Genomic DNA, 21,245 nt, shown 5'->3' on the forward strand with positions numbered 1-21,245 from the left:
CCCCCGACAACAGAGCGGCCAGTAATAAACAGTAAGAATACCCTGCCGGACGTCTTCCGACATCAGAGCTGTACAGCCTTCAATCAGAATGTCTTCAGACGTCAGACAGTGGATTGGAAAGGGTTAAGTACCGTGTAACACCGAGTTTATGATCAGACGCGTTTCAAAAGACACTTCTTTCTTGATCACAACTCACAAACTCACAGTATTCCCCCTTAAAATCAATTACTGACCAATCATTATACATTTATAACATATGACACATTTCCTCAAGCTTGATTGCAACATCCAAAGGCCCCTAAAAAATGTAAATAAAATATAGAATTTGTTTTATAACTATACAGCAAATCATTTCTAAGATTTAAACCCAGGGGTAGGCGATTTCCCAATTTAAAAATCCAGAATGCCTCTCTGCTGAGGACATGAGGACAAACTCCCTCCAATCCCCTCCTCTTAAAGGATTTTTTACTGCTTTCACACTGCAGAATCTGAATGACTCCAAAGAGCTGCATGACGTTTCAAAAACGTCTTGCAACTCCTGAGGCATTATTGTTCTTTTCTCTCTATCATTAACATGCTCCATAATACGTGTTTTTAACTTGCGAATAGTGAAAATGTTACTATAATTGGTGCAAAATATGTTGGACATAAGTTTACTATCACAATTGATGACATTTTTAATCATAAACTCTAATTTTCCATCTGCACTTTTAAGATTTTTAGTTTTACTCCCATATCTACAAACTCTGCATATAGCGCTAGCGTTGGGTTTTAAATAGGGCTAAGCATATCGTTTGGGATATACATCGAGAGTTTATTTTTTGTTCTAAGCGGGATATAAGAAAAGTTTTCCATAAAATGTCTAAAATAACTTTCTCTACTGTTTACCTCACGGAATACAAACAGGTTGTGGATATTATTAATTAAAACATTGGAGTGTTATTCCAAGATGAGATACGCTATCTTTTCTCCTTAGGGAGAGCAACTATAAACTAAGTGAGGAGACTCAAATGGCCATGCACGCTCCTCTGGGTAATATGCAAATAAGGGAGATGGAATAAATCCTCCACAGTGCCACCTATTGAACGGCAGCATTCCTTCAAGCCAAAGTCAGACTCTTTATACAAGCCTTGCTACAATGACTGGGAATTAAAAGTAAAGCCAGACTCCATGCACAGACAGCTGTTTTAGGGTTTTTGCCCTTCATAAGTGTACAGAATGAAGTCATAGAAATCATAGAATGGTAGAGTTGGAAGGGACCTCCAGGGTCATCGGGTCCAACCCCCTGCTCAGTGCAGGATTTACTAAATCATCCCAGACAGATATTTGTCCAGCCTGTGTTTATGTAAGTAAAGGGTGGCATTTTGTAACGAAGAGGGAACGCACCCTAGAAGATCACTTGTCACCCAGCCTGCTCACCCGTAATGTAAGAGAAAAAACATGGTTACAACAGAATGGAAGTTGCAAGTGTGGCAGGAATGTTTGTAAGGCTGTGGGTTCACATTCACACTGGACAGATTTACCAATGGGGAGGGAAGACGTTTCTTTCATATTAGTTATAAAAAAAATTGCAGCTGCGAATATGTTGTATATATAAGTGAACGCTCGGCGGCCCAGCTGAAGTATGTGGGGTGACTAAAACAAGCAATTCTTGAGCACATTTCAGAATTCATAATGGAGAAAAAATTTTATACACACACACACACACACATATATATACATACATACATACATACACGCACGCACGCACACACGCACATGTACGAGTACATAGAAACACCACAAACAAAAGAGCATTGTTTGCACAGAGTTTTAGGATTCACTAATGAGCAATTGTGCAGGTATTGAGTGTGCATTTGGGCACCTCTCATAGACTTCTATTGGACTGTTGGAGCACAAATGTACACAAAAATCGAGCATGCTGGTTTTTTTTTTGCAGGCAAGAATACTGGTAAGAATGAACCCATTAAAATCAATAGGCTCTGTTCCATGTATCTTGTGAACACAAATTATGTGCCCCAAATACGGCCATGTGAAACCGCCCTAATAAAGAAGCGATTAGAAAAATGCCAGAATAAGAAGTTCCAAACATACACCCTGCTGCGATTGAAAAAAAAAAAAAAAGACAGTATTTGCAGCAAATTTTATAGCTCCTCACTGACTGTAAGTTAACATTCAAGCATAGATTTTGCTTAAAAAAAAGTAAAAAAAATACCCAGAAAAAGGCCATGAGAACTGTGGTATTTTTACAGAAAAATGCTGTACATGAACTCACTTTTTGTATTTAAATGAGCTAATTAAATGAGCTTTAAGAAAGAAAATAGTTACTTTTTTGCGTGAGTTCTTAGATGTTTAAGAACTTGGGATTTCCAAGTAAAACATTTCCCACATTCTGAACATGAAAATGGCTTCTCTCCTGTGTGAGTTTTCTGATGTAGAATAAGATTTCCTTTGCTAGTAAAACATTTGCTACAATCTGAACATGAAAATGGTTTCTCTCCCGTGTGAATTCTCTGATGCATAACAAGACTTGATTTCAGTGAAAAACATTTCCCACATTCTGAGCATGAAAATGGCTTCTCTCCTGTGTGACTTCTCTGATGTATAGAAAGTTTTGATTTATCTGAAAAACATTTCCCACATTCTAAACATGAAAATGGCTTCTCTCCTGTGTGATTTCTTTGATGCATAACAAGCTCTGATTTATTTGAAAAACATTTCCCACATTCTGAACATGAAAATGGCTTCTCCCCTGTGTGACTTCTCTGATGTAAGGTAAGATGTGATTTCCGACTAAAACATTTGCCACATTCTGAACATGAGAATGGCTTCTCTCCTGTGTGAGTTCTCTGATGCTCAACAACGCTTGATTTCTCAGTAAAACATTTTCCACATACTGAACATGAAAACAGCTTCTCTCCAGTGTGTGTTCTCTGATGTTTAACAAGACTTGCTTTATGAATAAAAGGTTTCCCACATTCTGAACAGGAGAATAACTTCTCCCCTGTGTGAATTTTCTGATGTTTAACAAGATTTCCTTTGCTAGTAAAACATTTTCCACATTCTGAACATGAAAATGGCTTCTCTCCTGTGTGAATTTTCTGATGTATAATAAGATTTGATTTTAGTGAGAAACATTTCCCACATTCTGAACATGAAAACGGCTTCTCTCCTGTATGACTTCTCTGATGTATAATAAGATTTGCTTTGTGCGTAAAATATTTGCCACATTCTGAACATGAATATGGCTTCTCTCCTCTGTGAGCTCTTTGATGTTCTTGTCTTCTGTGACTTTTCTTCTGCTTATCAGTCTGTGATGGATTAGAAGTTGGGACTTGTATAAGAGGATCAAATGATGAATCTTTGCTGTGAAGGGATGAGAGGATATCTGGGATAATGGCAGGTTCTTCATATTTATCTTGTCTACTATTATCATCTGCTTTAAAATCTGCAGCTATCAGTTGTCCTTCTGAGCTCCCAGTACCGTCATCTGCCAAGAATAAAGCTGATTTTACTATTACTGAACATAAGTAAAAATGATATTGGTATTTTAGAACATTTCTCCATAAACTACAAGCAGCATAGCAAAATGCAATTAGACAATAATTAGCAAACAGATTGCAATCTAACAATACACCTCAGAGCTATGATCAGTAGATCATTTTTTTTAGCCACCAGACTATACTCTTGCACTTTTTCTCTTCTGTGGTGAACATGGTTAATATGTCACTGAAAAAGCCAAAAATACAATACCTGATAATCTGCAAAGCAGGCACAATCGCCTCAGAGCAGACACAGTCACCATAGGCACGAGCTTGACAAAGGCCCAATTGTAGGGCCGATACGTGGCTGCTTGCTACATCCACCATTTTTTTAATGGTTTAAATAAAAGAAACATTTTTACTACCTTATGGTTCTGCCTGGATTTAACAGATTTTCGAGTGGACATTTGTGGACCTAAGGAGTCAGGTCCCTTTTACTGGGCTTTGCATCAATTGTTAATGCTTCATGCTCAAGGCAATTAATAAGCGAGTGCTGCTTCTACTTTGAACTATTTTTGCTGGACCATAGGCACGATCGTCATAAGGCAGGCACAATCACCACCGGCACAATTGCCGTAGGGCAGGCGCATCCTGCTGTAAACCCTAAAGGTATGCAGTCAGCCAGACTATAATGTGGAGGAGCAACTTGTACAATGCAGGCTAATATGCAGTCACCCACTCAAACCAGCCCAGATTGGGGTAGGAGCGACTGCATACAAACATAGCCTGCACATGTGAACGATACCTAAGACGCCAGCCAAAGATGGATGGTGACCCACCATACAGGATATCAACTCTCACTGATGTAACAGCGGGTTGCCCTGTATCTCTAAAGTGGGCCACACTGGCTGACATCTTGGGCTCCTGAAAATCTCTAGCAAACTGCATACAAAAAATACTGATGCATACAAATAAATGCGGGTGTTAGTACTGCATTTTGGCCAAAACACATAGGCTGACGGGCCACGACAAGGCCACCACAAATCTGTCAGAACCTATGCTATCTCACTATAAATGACATAAAATCACAGAGGTGAGAGAAACAACAAAGACATTATTCACTGAAAAATTAGTCTACATTGAACAAGTTGCTCCTCCATATCATAGTGTGGCTGACTGCATATCTTTAGGGTTTACAGCAGTTGCGCCTGCCCTACAGCGATTGTGCTTGCCTCATGCCAATCGTGCCTATGGGGAGTGTGTCTGCTCTGTGGCGATTGTGCCTGCTTAGCAGATGATCAGGTATTGCATTTTTGGCTTTTTCAGTGAATAATGTCTTTGTTGTTTCTCTCACTTCTGTGACTTTGGTTCATATGTCAGTGTACCTGTCACTCCTTTTCTAGTAAATGTTCAGTTGAGGACCATAAAGGTTCCTGCGAGTTAGTGCTATTAGATTGTGTCCATCTTACACACTCCCCGAGAGATACATGCACTTTATCACAAACTAAGGTAGAGAGGGGGAGGAAACCAGATTAGCTGGCTATATGGGTACAATGAATAATGTATTTGAGGCTTTTTTTTGCCTAAAGCAAGATGTTTGTGAATATTAAGAATCCATCCAATAAGGTTCACCTGAATATACTGGATGGGCCTCCATGTTTTGATCAAGATATGAGCTAAGAACCTAGTATTTTCATGCGGATAGTATTAAAAACAGTTGTGCAGTTCTATTTAGGTATTAAATGTGCATGAGTGCTGAGGTGTGTTTCTGTTTGGGCTGGTTGATGTCAACTGCAGCCATTGCATCTGTAGCTGTCTCTCTTGCTCTACTCATGAAGAATAGAGACTCCCTCTCCTCGCACACATGGGCAATCTTAGTGTTGCACAAAAACTTTGGTGGAGTAGGAGGTAAACTCCTCTTGCCCACTCCTTTGGCTGTTCTCAGGATCACTGCAGTCACCATGACATCACTTTTCATGCTTATTTAGGGCCTCTCCTGTAATGCAGCAGTCACTACAGCGGGACTGAAATTGCACTCACCCCGAGTTAAAGTTACATAGCATACACCAGATTCCAGTTAATGGCACTAATACGTGGCCAATCTTACTCTAAAGACAAATTGAATACTCTAGCCAAAAAACACTGCTCGTAGTTACAAAGGGGTCTAGTGCTGTCCTACCGTTCATCTCAAGTGATTATGCAATAGCAACATCCTATGGGCAGAAAAGGAATTGATTGCATCACCACCCATGTCATCAAAGGAGGTCCTTCAAGTCCCCCTCTTCAATAGTCAGAGAAACCGCATTATACAATAACTTGTTTGGGGCATCATCACAGCTCTGGATTCTACGAGTCTAATAGAAGCTAATGGTTTCTTAGTTCTAAAATTAGGGAGATTCTCTTCTTTCGGTAGTACTGACAGCAAACCATGAAGAAATCGGCCTCGTTCACAAAGATATATTATATATCCGGACTACAGATGCATTTTACACTCAAATTTTTTGAATTCAAAAGTTTTATTCTTCTAAATAACAGATACAATACAGAAGATAATCTCATCATTATTACGATGTGGTGCCCATAATTACACCCATACTATAGATGCCCATTGTGTGTTATCACCGATAACGGTATCACATGTCATCCATATTTAGTTTGTACTCCGGCTGAATGGGGAACATCCAGCGGAAACTGACAGAACCCAGAGCTTATAAACCTACATAACTATCTGCAGCCGCTGACCGAGGAGAATCTGTGACTCCTCTCTGATGTATTTAGTGGTTACTACTCACCTGGGCAGTTACCTGTATGAATCTCCTCTTTACACCGCTGATCGCTCCTCACATTTTTCTCTGTAGTATTAATATCGGTCAGATCTTCACCCTGATACAAAAGCTGTGAGACAAATAATGTAAAAGTTGGCAGATGGTTGGAGAAGTTATGTGAAATGTATTACACGACCTAAAAATATAATTAATCATCATTACAACCCAAGATGACCTGACAGGTGTAGTTATCTGAGCCACATAGAGCTGCAGGTCTAAAAGCTGGACATAGATATTAGATGGTGGCTCAATGACCCCTCAGGAACCTCATACACATGTATATCCGGCATGGCTAGATACGCTGCATGTTGTCTCAGTGGAGGAGATCAGCGTCTACCAGACACATCCACTGTTTGTCTCGGGGGACATAAATGAGCAGATAGATATAAATCCAACCTGTTGGCTCCTTATTCCCACCAGCAGTCTCCACCGCCAGAAAACTGGGAGAAGATCCAGTCTCTGGTCAGCGGTAATCCTGCCATCTCCACTGGCCTCATCACACAGGTAGAATACATATTAGATGCACGTCACACACATAGCTATACTATATACACTACCGTTCAAAAGTCTGGGGTCACCCAAACAATTTTGTGTTTTCCATGAAAAGTCACACTTATTCACCACCATGCGTTGTGAAATGAATAGAAAATAGAGTCAAGACATTGACAAGGTTAGAAATAATGATTTGTATTTGAAAGAACATTGTTTTTACATCAAACTTTGCTTTCGTCAAAGAATCCTCCTTTTGCAGCAATTACAGCATTGCACACCTTTGACATTCTAGCTGTTAATTTGTTGAGGTAAGCTTGTGAAATTGCACCCCACGCTTCTAGAAGCATCTCCCACAAGTTGGATTGGTTGGATGGGCACTTCTGGCGTACCATACGGTCAAGCTGCTCCCACAACAGCTCAATGGGGTTCAGATCTGGTGACTGCGCTGGCCACTCCATTACCGATAGAATACCAGCTGCCTGCTTCTGCTGTAAATAGTTCTTGCACAATTTGGAGGTGTGTTTAGGGTCATTGTCCTGTTGTAGGATGAAATTGGTTCCAATCAAGCGCTGTCCACTGGGTATGGCATGGCGTTGCAAAATGGAGTGATAGCCTTCCTTATTCAGAATCCCTTTTACCCTGTACAAATCTCCCACCTTACCAGCACCAAAGCAACCCCAGACCATCACATTACCTCCACCATGCTTAACAGATGGCGTCAGGCATTCTTCCAGCATCTTTTCATTTGTTCTGCGTCTCACAAACGTTCTTCTTTGTGTTTCAAACACCTCAAACTTGGATTCATCCGTCCACAACACTTTTTTCCAGTCTTCCTCTGTCCAATGTCTGTGTTCTTTTGCCCATCTTAATCTTTTTCTTTTATTGGCCAGTCTCAGATATGGCTTTTTCTTTGCCACTCTGCCCTGAAGCCCAAAATCCCGCAGCCGCCTCTTCACTGTAGATGTTGACACTGGTGTTTTGCGGGTACTATTTAATGAAGATGCCAGTTGGGTACCTGTGAGGCGTCTGTTTCTCAAACTAGAGACTCTAATGTGCTTATCTTCTTGCTTAGTTGTGCAACGCGGCCTCCCACTTCTTTTTCTACTCTGGTTAGAGCCTGTTTGTGCTGTCCTCTGAAGGGAGTAGTACACACCGTTGTAGGAAATCTTCAATTTCTTAGCAATTTCTCGCATGGAATAGCCTTCATTTCTAAGAACAAGAATAGACTGTCGAGTTTCAGATGAAAGTTCTCTTTTTCTGGCCATTTTGAGCGTTTAATTGACCCCACAAATGTGATGCTCCAGAAACTCAATCTGCTCACAGGAAGGTCAGTTTTGTAGCTTCTGTAACGAGCTAGACTGTTTTCAGATGTGTGAACATGATTGCACAAGGGTTTTCTAATCATCAATTAGCCTTCTGAGCCAATGAGCAAACACATTGTACCATTAGAACACTGGAGTGATAGTTGCTGGAAATGGGCCTCTATACACCTTTGTAGATATTGCACCAAAAACCAGGCATTTGCAGCTAGAATAGTCATTTACCACATTAGCAATGTATAGAGTGCATTTGTTTTAAGTTAGGACTAGTTTAAAGTTATCTTCATTGAAAAGTACAGTGTTTTTCCTTCAAAAATAAGGACATTTCAATGTGACCCCAAACTTTTGAACGGTAGTGTACATTTTTTCGAGCTGTGCTGATTTAGGATCTGTGATGACATTACAGTCATGTGACTCCAGACTCTGCCCACACAGGTGACTGATCACATGACGGAGACATCTTCACAGGTCCTGTCAGCAGACGGCTGCTGTCCGGCTCTGCAGGTTTTTAGTAAAGTAAATCACCAGTGTTGAGGTCAGCATCCTGTGATCAGGGGCGGTCATAACCCAGGTGACTAATCACATGATGGTGACATCATCATAGGTCCTGTGAGCACACAGCTGCTGTTAGCCTCTGCAAGTTTTTTGCATTAGGATCTGCAATGACGTCACCATCATGTGATCAGGGGCGGAGCATGAGAAGCATCCAAACATTCACAGAGAAGTGGTCATTAGCATTTTGATAATAAGACTGAAGACAAGAGCTTCACAGCCTCCTACAGATCAGAGGGACATCTCCATCTACCTGGTGGTCCTGTGGAAGAAGAGGACGGGGACAGCTCTCTGGTGGGCTTCTCTTACTGGATGGAACTGGAGGAAACACAGACTGAAGTCATTCTTTACGTACAGACAATAAAGTCCCCGTGTATTTAGTCCTGTCTATTACCTGGTGATGGGAGTGGCTGGCGGGTCTCCATCATGGCCTCCTTGTACAGATCCTTGTGTCCTTCTAAATACTCCCACTCCTCCATGGAGAAATAGACAGCGACATCCTGACACCTTATAGGAACCTGACAACACAATACACAGTCATCACCCAGAAGCCTCCAGTGCTGTTACTGTATAATATCCCAGCATTCCCTGCAGCGTCACCTCTCCAGTCAGCAGCTCAATCATCTTGTTGGCGAGTTCTAGAATCTTCTGTACATTGATGTCCTCATGTATCAGGGGGTGAGGTGGGGGCCCCATGACTGGGCTCAGGGGTCTTCCCCATCCATCACACACAGGGGCCTGACAGCCATCACTAGAGGTCGTCTTCACTACTGTGTAATCCTGTATATGGGGAGACAGTAATAAATATCACTACAGACATTTCCAGAGCCCATCACCTCTCCAGTCATGTCATTTGTTGTTACTATAGAGAAGAATGATGTCAGGACTCAAACCCAGGAGCTGCTGTACTCCAGGTGGCAGCCCTGCCTTTTGAGTTATCAGAGCCCTCTGACAAGCTTCCCTGTTAACCCTGTTTTCCTCATTGCACATTCTATTTAAACCTGGCCTTGTTCCTCCCTCAGTGTGCGCTTATTGTGCTCTCAGTCCTTAGCCAAGGTCTGCTACAAACAGCACCTCTCACTACAATTGCTGCATCTGTGTACCAACCTCTGGCTTCTTCCTGACTATGCTACCTGCCTGCCTCTTTTGTACTGCAACCGATACTATCCATGTACCGACATCTCGCTCCCCCTAACTATGCTATCGGCCTGCAATGGTCACAGCGAGAGACTCTGAACTTGCACCAGATTGTAACAAAATAATCATGCCAAAGATAGAGTCTGCTATGACCATCTTGAGAAAAGAGGTTATTGAGCATCACGAATTTTGTGTCACCTGCCAGGGAAAGGTTGCTGATCTGCAAGGAGAGATAAATGGTTTACAGGGACAACTTCTGGAGTTGTGGAATTCAGGTTTTTATGTCCGCATGTTAGATGGGGATTGTCGCAAGTACTGAGGGTTGCTTAACCAGTGCCATACTTACCTACAGATGCATCCTTCGCTGTTTACCAATGATAACACTTTATAGGGTTTGCAAATTTCTAACGAAGATTCATAAGTCTTTTCTAAAATCATCCTACCAATCACTTCACTCACAATCAAATCCAAAATATATTCATGCTCTTCAGAGGCACAGGTTTCTTTTGAAAAACTAAAAGCTCTGTTTACTTGTGCACCAGTACTGATCCATCCAAATCCTGAACTACCTTTCTTTGTGCAAGTAAACGCCTCCAATTCTGCTGTGGGAGCAGTCTTGTCTCAACAAATCAAAAAGAAAATGCAACTGCATCATGTCACCTGCAAAAAGAAACTATGACAATGGAAATAAAGAACTATTAGCCATTAAAGTCACCCTGTTACCATGAGGCCGGTCAGGAACCACGGGTGGCAGTGTCACGGTTCGCCCCGAAGTTCTGGGATGGTGTGCCCACATTCGGGTCAGCGAGCGGCGGAGCCATGCTCTGGTGTGCAGGCGTGGCATGTGGCGCATGCCTGCTATGAGAGGCGCGCGCGCTCTACCTCTGTGAGTTATAGTGGCTGGCTGGGAGCTCCGGTCAGCCGGCTTGATTGGTCTCCGCCCGAGGGGCAGAGACTCCTGAATATAGTCTGGCAGCCGCTGATAGCAGTCGCCAGTTATTCGTTCCGTTCCCTGTGTGTCTGACGTCAGTTCTGCTCCAGTGAAAGCTACCTTGTCTCGATCCAGCTCTGCTTGTGTTCAGTGGTTTTCCTGTCGCGTTGGTTTATTCTATCGGACTAGCCTGTCGGTACTAGTAAGTTGTCAGTGTTGGTGGCCTGGACCTGTCCACCTTTGGGTCTACCTCTAGGAAGGGACATTGTCATGGGTGAGGGTCAGGGACCCCCGCATCGTGCGTACCTGTGCACACTACTAGTACTGTAACATGCTCCCTCCGAATGGAGACATCTTTTGGAAGGAGCCAATCATCCTGGAGTAGTCTTTGCTGACCACAACACTCTAGTATTCATCTGCACAGCTACGAGATTGTCGGCAAGACAAGCACGATGGAGCGGTTTCTTCTCCAAAAGTAATTTAATAATTTCTTATCAAACCTTGCTCAATAAATGGCAAGACTGATGCCTTGTCCAGGATTCTTACTGAATTGGAGGAGGTGTCTAAAACAGACTTCACAATTTTATCCTCTCAAAATGTCCTGGGAATACTTGACTCAAAAGATTTTTTTCTACAAAGCTCAAAGATGGATACCAAAGTGACATTTTTCTCAATCATCCTTCTAAGGACATGGATCTCTTTTTTGAGGAGGAGTTTTGGATGCAGGAAAAAAAGACTATGTCCCCAATTCTATTCGACTTGAAGTTCTTAAAACTTGTCCAGGATTCTAAACTTGCAGCTCATCTTGAAGTCATGAAACCTCTTGAACTATTGCTTTGTTCATTTTAGTGGCTAATTGTAAGAAAGATGTGAGAAAGCATATCGCCTCCTGTGTAATGTGTGCGCAAAACAAGACACCACCATCTTCTCCTGTAGGACTTCTTAAACCATATCCAGTTTCATCCAGGCCTTGGGGATCAATATTGATGAATTTTATTGTGGATCTCCCCGTCTAAGGAAATGACTGTCATCTTTGTTGTGCTGGGCCACTCATAAAAATGGCCCAGTTCATTCCCATAAAGAGAACTCTCATAGCTCAACAAACAAATTAATGATCAAGGAGATATTTAAGCTGCATGGAATTCCTGACAATGCAATTTCTGATAGAGGTGTATAGTTTACATCAAGATTTTAGAAAAGCTTCTGTATAGCTATAGGGGGTTTCTATTTTTTTTTTGCATTCCATCCTGAGTACCATTGTCAGACCGAAGATGACTTAAAGGGGTTGTCCCGCGCCGAAACGTGTTTTTTTTTTTAATAGGCCCCCCGTTCGGCGCGAGACAAACCCGATGCAGGGGTAAAAAAAAAAAAAACGGATAGTACTTACCCGAATCCCCGCGCTGCGGCGACTTCTTACTTACCTTGCTAAGATGGCCGCCGGGATCTTCACCCACGGTGGACCGCAGGTCTTCTCCCATGGTGCACCGTGGGCTCTGTGCGGTCCATTGCCGATTCCAGCCTCCTGACTGGCTGGAATCGGCACACGTGACGGGGCGGAGCTACGAGAAGCAGCTCTCCGGCACGAGCGGCCCCATTCAGAAGGGAGAAGACCGGACTGCGCAAGCGCGTCTGATCGGGAGATTAGACGCTGAAATTAGACGGCACCATGGAGACGGGGACGCCAGCAACGGAGCAGGTAAGTGAATAACTTCTGTATGGCTCATATTTAATGCACGATGTACATTACAAAGTGCATTAATATGGCCATACAGAAGTGCTGAACCCCACTTGCTTTCGCGGGACAACCCCTTTAAGATGACCACTTACCAATAGCAGAATTCACCCATAACAACTCCAAACATAATTCTACATCTTAGGGTCCATTTTACGCTAACTTTCAGTAGTCATTCCTCACCTTCCTTTTAATACTTGTATTTCTACTGTTACGCACAGACTAATAGTGCAGGAAACCCAGAAAAATCTGATGGAGATGCAACAGGAAGCCCAAGAAAACTATAAAAAGGCAGTGGATAAACATTGCAAAGCTCCTCCTACTTTTCAGGTTGGTGACAGAGTTTGGTTGTCTACAAAAAATGTAAAGATGCAGGTACCCTCTCCTAAATTGGGCCAAAGATTCATGGGACCTTTTCAGGTTACTGCAAAAATTAGTCAAGTTGCTTTCTGGTTAAAACTCCCTAACAGACTGAAAATCCATCCTATATTCCCTGTGTCGCTACTAAAACCATTCAAAGAGAACACATTTGCTGAAGAAGTCAGACACCTACTCCACCAGTAAAAGTCTTAGGGGAGGAGGAATCTACAGTTGACAAAATCCTGGACTCTCAAATTTGCAGAGGTAGATTGAAATACTTGGTGCAATGGTATGGACCAGAGGAAAATTCATGGGAGCCAGACTGCTATGTCCATGCCCCTAGGCTAACTGGAGGTATACAAGAAAACCGGCTTCTGGGATGTCCAGAGGCCATCATGGAAGGAGGGGACTACTATCAGGACTCGAACCCAAGAGCACCTGTACTCCAGGTGACAGCTTTATCTGTTGAGCTATCCAGCCCTCTGACATGCTCCCCTGCTAACTCTTTTCCATAGCTCCACCCTGTCCCTCCCTCGGTGTGTGATTATTGGGCTCTCAGCCCTTAGTCAACCTCTGCTAGCAACTGCTCCTCTCACTACTTCGAATCTGCATTGAAACAGATGTAATGTGGCATCATTAGAATCTCTCCTGCCTCCAGTGACATCATCTGTTATTACCACAGATTACAATGGTCATGTGACATCATCAGAATCTCTCCATCCTCTAGTAATATCATCTGTTGTCAAGTTACATTATTCTTAGCTATGTTAATATTAGAATCTCTTACCTCTCCAGTAAGCTGGAAGATTATCTCTAGGCTCAGATTTAATACACTCTCCGCCATCTTGTTCTTGTCCTTCTCCATCGTTGATGGGTTGATCAAGAAAATTCTCTACGGTAGTGAAGAACAACAGAGGATCCTCTACTGCGGGGACCTGAGTGGAAGAAAGATGATCCAATATAAAAACCACAGAAATCCAAACTAAAAAATACACTTACTGAGGAAAATAAGTGGAAACATTGGAGGAGCCAGTAACACAGAGACAGCAGATCAACCATGTAGGAACCTTTTTATCTCACTCATGTAACAAGGATGGATTATCGCATGTGCCGATACCCATGACTGGTGCGGACCAATGCCTGGCCACAGAGTACTGGTATGAAAGTTTTGAGATTGGTATCCCTTCCTCCTCCTGTGACAACATGTCACTGTCCCTGAGACCCTGCAGCGTCTGTTCCAGCAGGTAGACAACAGGGATGGTCGTACTGATCCCTGCATCACCACTGACCGTTTTGGTTGTTTGCTCAAAAGCAGGCTTAAATAGCGCACGCATCTTTGATCTGCAGCCACTTCACAGGTGTCAAGTGACCGACCTTCATACAGCGCCTGCTAACGGCATGCAGCATCCAGTACTCCGTGATCGCTCTCTGCTGCTGGCTTAGCCTCTACAACACATATATCATGGAATCCCATCGTGTAGGCATATCACAGATGAGACGGTTAGGTGGTAGCCCCAACAGTCACTGCGAAGAATCGACTGGATGTGAATGCTAAAAAGAGGAAGGAAGAAAAGGAGGAGGATAAAGAGGGGGCAGACACAGATGAATGTCCCACAAGTCTTTGGGGTACCATGGAATGAAGCCCATATGTTTCGGCTGCATTTGCCCCCCTTCAGAACATTGGTCCAGTGTGTTGTTAAAGATATGTAATGCCCCTGGCCATGCTTGCTGGACCACTTATCTGTGGTCAGGTGCCCCCTGCCTCTGACAACATATCCCTGGCACTACAGAACGCTATCACTCACATAGTGGTGCAGGGCAGGGATGGCTTTTTGAGCAAAGAAATGGCAGCTGGGCAGCTGGTACTGTGGGTTAGCATGGAGTATCATGTTGCAGAAGGCATCTGTGTTCACTGGCCTGAAGGGCAGCATTTCCATCACCAGCAGCTGTGCAAGGCTTGATTCAGGCTTGGGACTGGTTGGGGTAGTACTTGTTTTCACCCTCCCAAACACATTCAAAATTCATGTGTATTTCTGTATAGGAACATGTACAAAAAGGGGGGGGGGGAAGTTGTCACTATGTCAAGCAAAAGGATTGTCTTCCACCAAATAGCAAGTTTTCCAAGAAGGCTGATCATTAAAGGAGTTCTGACACGAATAAGGTTTTTATGCTTTAACAGCCATTGTTCCCTGGTCTGCCTAATGGACACAAGGAACCCACGATTTGTGGTGTGTTAAAGCATAAAAACCTATGCTTACCTTTTTGTTCTGTTGTTGTCGTGCAGCGGGGGTCATCTCCCAGCGGGCTTTCAGCTTCCTCTGATGAGCCAGGACGGGCCGCCCCCCCCCCCCTCCTGGATTGCGCGCAGGCGCAGAAGACAGGTGCCCTATGACAGGAGTCAGGACGGACCGCCACTCCACTGTGCATGTGCAGAACTTGGAGTTCAGCCAGGACAGACGGGCCGCCCACAGCAAGCACTGCTTGTGACGTGGCGCCCGTCCGTTCACCTCGGAAGTGGCTGATGGACGGAGCAGAGCAGGAAGTGGTTATTTTGACGGCTCCAGCTCTGCTTCAAGAAGCTACAGAAGAAGATGCCCGATGGAGGGGACATGCCTGACGATCAGTCTTGGCCAGGCAAGGTAAGTAAAACATTTTTTTTCATGTCAGAACCCCTTTAAACCTTAATCTTTATTATAACAATTAAAAATGTGCATCACACTGTATTTATTGTACATATAATGAAAGAGGAGCCAGACGATCCCTACTCTGACCCTTCGATTGATCCCTTCCTAGAAAAAAATGGGATAGCTGCCATGATGAGGGCAATCACAACAGGAATCTCTTATTTTCATCTGGTTATACCTTATTTTTTTAATTAAGTCCACAATTGTGTGCCTTATGCCTGTCAGATGTATAGAGGGGGAACATAACACTATATATGAAAATCCCTAAACACCTGCTTAATAATATTAGCCTCGATAGGGGCATTGGTATCTATCCAGGGGTTGAGTGGCAACCTATATTAGTCACTGTTCTCAAAGTGTCACCAATAGTTACTATCGATGAGGGATTAGTGGAATAATCGATTCATGTCAGTATTGGGCTGTTTTAATGAAAATCATTGTGAATCAGGGCAGTCGATTTCCATTAAAGTCAATAGGAGTAAAAATCAGATTCACTAACTTGCCCTCCAAAAGGTTCCCAATGAAGCCAATGGCCCCTAAATTGCATAGTAATATTGCGACACAATTGGGGAACACTGCTCCTCAAACAAATTGGTCAAAATAGTGTACAGTGGTGTAGGGGTCAATCATAGAAAATTAGTGTCACTGAAAACAAAAGAAAGTCAACATTGCTGTATCATACATTTTGCAAGGTCAAATTCTAACGAACACAACACTCAAGCACGGCCCTTCTCAAAGGATCAGCTGCAGAGCCACAGCTGTTACATGTGATTTAGAAAATTTTCATTTTTAGAGAAGAGGGAGGACAGACAAGAGAGAATGTTCAACAACTCTTGGGGGTATCATGAAATGTGGACCACTACTTTCGGCTTCATGCCCCACCTGCAGCATATTGACCCAGTGTGCTGTTAGATATGTAACTCCCCTGGACATGCTTGCTGGACCACATGGTTGTGATTTAGTGCATCCTGCTACTAACAGCATTCTTCAACGCCAGAGACACATTATCAGTCACATGGGGGTGCAGGAAAAGGTTCACTTCTAGGCAAATAATTGGCAGCTGGTACTGTGGGTTAGCACACAGCAGCAAGATGCACAAGGCTTCTCTGTCTTCTAGCCTGAAAGGCAGCATTTCCATGGCCAGCAGCTGGCTCTGTGCTCATGGATGGTTGAGGCGGTACTTTTTTATGATTCCATAGGTGAGGAATGAAAGGCTGGCTGATGACCTCAGGCATGCTGGAACATTGTGTAGATGTTGATCAAGGTGGTTGTGATGATGTCAGCTCCATGTCTGTTCTGTGTTTGCCACTCCTGGATCTGAAGCTTCAGTTCAGTCGTCAATTGTGGAGTAATGGCTTAGAATAGTTCTCCTACTGCCTCTCGGAGCTAGGAGGCTACAGCATGAACAGGGAGGGAAGACTGAGGAAGAGGAAGCTACAGCAGTGGAAGAGGGAGCGGGATGAGGCTGTCTTTGATGATGATGATCACGATTATGTCTTTTCATGCATGTTGTGTTGAGGTTATGTTCTTGCAACATATTAACCGCTTACTGCAGATCTTACAGATGACCGCTCTCCTGTCATCACTCCGGAATGTTTGTGGATTACAGAATAAAAGCAGTTTCCATAATTGTGCTTACACGTTTCGAACAGAGTTCTTATTCATAGCATGCTGCAAATAAGATCTCTGTCAGAAACATTTAGGTATAGTTTTAGAAGCTATTTTTCTTCAGGAATCCCCAGAAGTGCCGGAGTTTTGTTTCCAATCATATATTTAGAATTAATCAAGTCCCAGCAGTGTAATCCCGTAGGTGCAAATCAGTCCCCAACGTAGGGAGCAAACAAGGTGCCATCAGAGTCCAGTCCTCTTCCCAACATGTTACACACGCATGCACGTCAAAATAGTGTATTGGGATTGGCGTTACACAACAAGTAAGTACGTCCCTGCTGCATTGCTTGTGTGGCATGCTGGCACACATATTCATGTAAGCCCGGCCTTAGTCAAACCAGGAACTTGATTATGACCATATAGAACAAAAGGATATTATAATTCGAGAAGCACACATATTATAGACAATACACTGTTGGGGGATTACGTAAGATAAGCAACCCCAAAACACGAGCTTATATCAATGTACCGCAATACAAAGCTGGTCTAGTTACTCCAATAAATGATGTAAGAGTCGGGCCTTCATTCAAACCATTAATCGCCCTTTGAGGTCTCTTGCCCGATTCGGAGTAACTGCCCCTTGGGAATGCCCCTCCGAAGTGGATTGGGGTGCTAGCTTTTACATCTACGAAAATTGTTACTCAATGTACTTTTTTGGTACAAGCTGGGAATTATTTGACGCTTGTTTCTCCCAGATACTACCGTAAAATGTCCAGGAATGGTAGAGTAGATGTGATCAATTACATATGTAAATCTCAAATTAAGGGCGTTGATATTCAGTTGGGACACATATTCACCAAAACTCTCTTTGGAGAGGTTAGTATAAGTGGGGCACATGGGCTCCCCATTGTTGTACCCCGGAGCTGGTGGAAGACCCGGCCGTTAATAACAGAGTAATTGTGGGTAAGTATACAGCGCAAAAGGTCCAGAACAAATTCATCATATATAGAATAAAAATGTCTACAAATCTCTAAAAGTCATCTAATGGTTCGAAGACAATCTTCGTGAACAATGCAGCTGACAAATCGCGGCCGTCTGCCTAGGATTGCGTTTTTTAACGCAATCCTATGGCAGCTTCCACGGACAGAAATTCTGCAGGGAAATCCCAACGCGGAATTTCCGCCCGTGTGCAGGGGGCCTTATTCTGTGGGTCAGTACGATTTCTATGATACCAAATATATAGCTTTTTTTTGATGCACTACTTTTAAAATATAAAATATCTTTGGAAAAAAAATAAAATTATTTTCTGCCGCCATAACTTATTTATTTTTACGTCAATATAGTTGTTCGACGGCTCCTTTGTGCAGGACGTTCTTCTGTTTTGACCGATCTGGAGTACATATGACTTTTTGATCGCTTTTTATTATATTTTTTCTTGGAGACAGGGTAACCAAAAAAAGCGCAATTCTGGCGTTATTTTTTCCTAACGACATTCACCGTGCAGTATAAATAATGAGTTACTTCAATAGATCAGACTTTTATGGACTTAGCGATACCAAATATGTTTTGGGGTTTTATGATTTAGATTTTTTTATTATAAAATGTGGAAATTAATTTTTTTTAAACTTTTATTCCCTCTTATTTTTTCTTATTAATTAATTAAACTTTTAAAAACTTTTTTGTACATTTGAATTTTAGTCCCTATAGGGGACAAGAACTTGCGATGGCTCAATCGCTCCTGAAGTATGATATAATACCATGGCATTACATTATACAGTGATCTGACAGGCAATCAAGCCACTCTACAGGCCAGGGGTCTCTTTCCTAGGCCTCTCTTCATGACTTCTGTACCCCCAATGCTACGAGGCCTCTCAGAAAAGAGGTGCTGGGAGAGATCTGAACTAACGGAGAGGTTTGTGGAGAAGATGGCAGAGATAATGATGGAAGGAGGACAATCTAGGAGGATGGCTTATCATAGATGGAGCCATATGAGACGCTCCAGGGACCTCGCCTTCACCTGCCATCCCGGTTTCCACCAGGTCCCGGACCCTCCTGCCGGGGGAGGGAAGGGGGGGTGGGGTGGTGTCTCCTGCAATGCGATCTGTCCCCGTCTTATAGGATTGTCCCTCTCTCTAAGCCCCCAACTCACAGAGCAATAAGGCCAAAGACTAAAGTACATATTACTGGTCTATTATTGTTCTCAGGCCAAAACTCTACCAGTGCTGTAGGGGTTATTATAAGGTGACTGGATGTAGCAATTTAGATGGGACAGTCCCGCTTTAGGACCCTGTGTCCTGCTTTCCCCAGGGTCCCAGGCAGGACAGCCTTATGTACCCCTTTTAGGATATCTGTCCCGCTTTCGAGACACAGGGTCACCATGAAGGTGGTTACCAGCTGGGCGCTGCAGCTCCCCGGCTGATAATTAGTCACTAGCGCTGTAGCAGGATACACACACTGACGTCAGTGTGTGCACCCGGGATCCTCCTCCTCTGACCTCTCCTCGTTGGTTCCACAGGAGGAGAGGGCAGGAATCCAGGCACTCAGACTTCAATCAGTGCGTGCATCCCACAGCAGCGCCGAGCAAAGGAGCAGCGGAGCTTTGAAGACAAGATGGAGGTGAGTATATAGGTTGGGGGGGCGCTATTACTACTGGGGCTTTTGTGGGGGTCACTGTTACTACTGGGACTGATATAGGGGACACTATATCAGCCCCAGTGGTAATAGTATTACTACTGAGGCCACTGTGATGAGGAAGGCGGGGGGGAAGGGTGGAGTGAGTCACTATTACTACCGAGGCAACAGTGGGGGTCACTATTACTACCGAGGCCACAGTGGGGGTCACTATTACTACCGAGGCCACAGTGGGGGTCACTATTACTACCGAGGCCACAGTGGGGGTCACTATTACTACCGAGGCCACAGTGGGGGTCACTATTACTACCGAGGCCACAGTGGGGGTCACTATTACTACCGAGGCCACAGTGGGGGTCACTATTACTACCGAGGCCACAGTGGGGGTCACTATTCCTACTGAGGCCACAGTGGGGGTCACTATTCCTACTGAGGCCACAGTGGGGGTCACTATTCCTACTGAGGCCACAGTGGGGGGTCACTATTCCTACTGAGGCTGACATAGGGGACACTATTACTTTTAAGGCCGATATAGAAGACAATATTACTACTGGGGCTGATATAGGGGACACTATTACTGCTGTGACCACTGTGGGGGACACTATTACTGTTGAGGCCACTCTTTTTCTATATTAAATATTTTTTAGGTTGAATGCATATGGCCAGGTCGGATTCTGCATCCGACTCAGTGCCTGGACGGTGATCCCTGCGTATTACTGTGTACTTGTCCGCAGTGTCTTCATCTGTTAATATGGATGTGTCGGCTGCCACATGCGCATTACAGATGATGCCACGCTGTCGCTAGGCGATAACGTGGACTTTGCAGCCCGTCCACACTGACAGCTGCGGACGGGCCATGGATCGGACGGCTTCCATTGACTTCAATGGAAGCAGGCTGCGTGGAATCGTGCCAAAATAGAGCATACTGCGATTTTTCCTCCGCAAGTTGAAAAACGCTATTGATTTCCGCTTGTGTGCAGGAAAAAGTGATTTTCTAATGCATGCTATGGGCAGTATTTGCTGCGGAATCCAGAGTCGGACACCCGTGTGAATTGAGCCTGATTTGGATTTTCGTCACTTTTCTTATTTAACAAAAACCTAGGTTTACCCTACATATCATTTCTCTTGTAAACTCAGTTTACCAAATGTGCAAATTCAGTTGTGCCAAGCCAAATGCATCCAACCATTTGGACCATATCTTAGGCCCTGTGTCTACTTGCACGCACGGATACCACTGCTGAACCCTGCAGTGGCATCCATGCGTTCCCGCGGACATGGAGAGGAATGGAAGCCGTCCCTGTGGGATCCACAGGGAAATGGAGCATGCCACGATTTCATCCTATGCAGGAAAAAAAAAAAAAAAAAAAAATCACATCCGCATGCATTAAGTTGCCCTACGGATGCTATTGCATCCCTATGGGCAGCTAGAGGTGCAGATCCCCCATGCGGGGACCACACGTGGATTTTATAATTAAAATCGGCCCATGGACAT

The 21,245-nt window shown here is 43.7% G+C and overlaps 2 protein-coding genes across 2 annotated transcripts in view; both read right to left on the minus strand.

Moving 5' to 3' along the window:
• Window positions 1-1,817: 1,817 nt before the first annotated feature.
• LOC136629124 (zinc finger protein 585A-like) overlaps window positions 1,818-21,245 on the minus strand; it is a 62,125-nt gene continuing 42,697 nt past the window's right edge. Inside the window, exon 8 of the mRNA XM_066605260.1 lies at window positions 1,818-3,274. Coding sequence (XP_066461357.1) covers window positions 2,325-3,274 — 950 coding nt within the window. The 3' untranslated portion in view covers window positions 1,818-2,324. The remainder of the gene's footprint in view (window positions 3,275-21,245) is intronic.
• Window positions 8,943-13,761, minus strand: LOC136629214 (gastrula zinc finger protein XlCGF66.1-like). The gene is made up of 3 exons (XM_066605393.1): window positions 13,618-13,761; window positions 9,271-9,450; window positions 8,943-9,188 (listed from the first exon to the last, which is right to left on the minus strand). Exons 1-3 carry the CDS (start codon window positions 13,693-13,695, stop codon window positions 9,048-9,050), a joined length of 399 nt encoding a protein of 132 aa, XP_066461490.1. The 5' UTR covers window positions 13,696-13,761; the 3' UTR covers window positions 8,943-9,047.

This window comes from Eleutherodactylus coqui, chromosome 5 (assembly GCF_035609145.1).
Source record: "Eleutherodactylus coqui strain aEleCoq1 chromosome 5, aEleCoq1.hap1, whole genome shotgun sequence".
Classification (NCBI taxonomy): domain Eukaryota; kingdom Metazoa; phylum Chordata; class Amphibia; order Anura; family Eleutherodactylidae; genus Eleutherodactylus; species Eleutherodactylus coqui.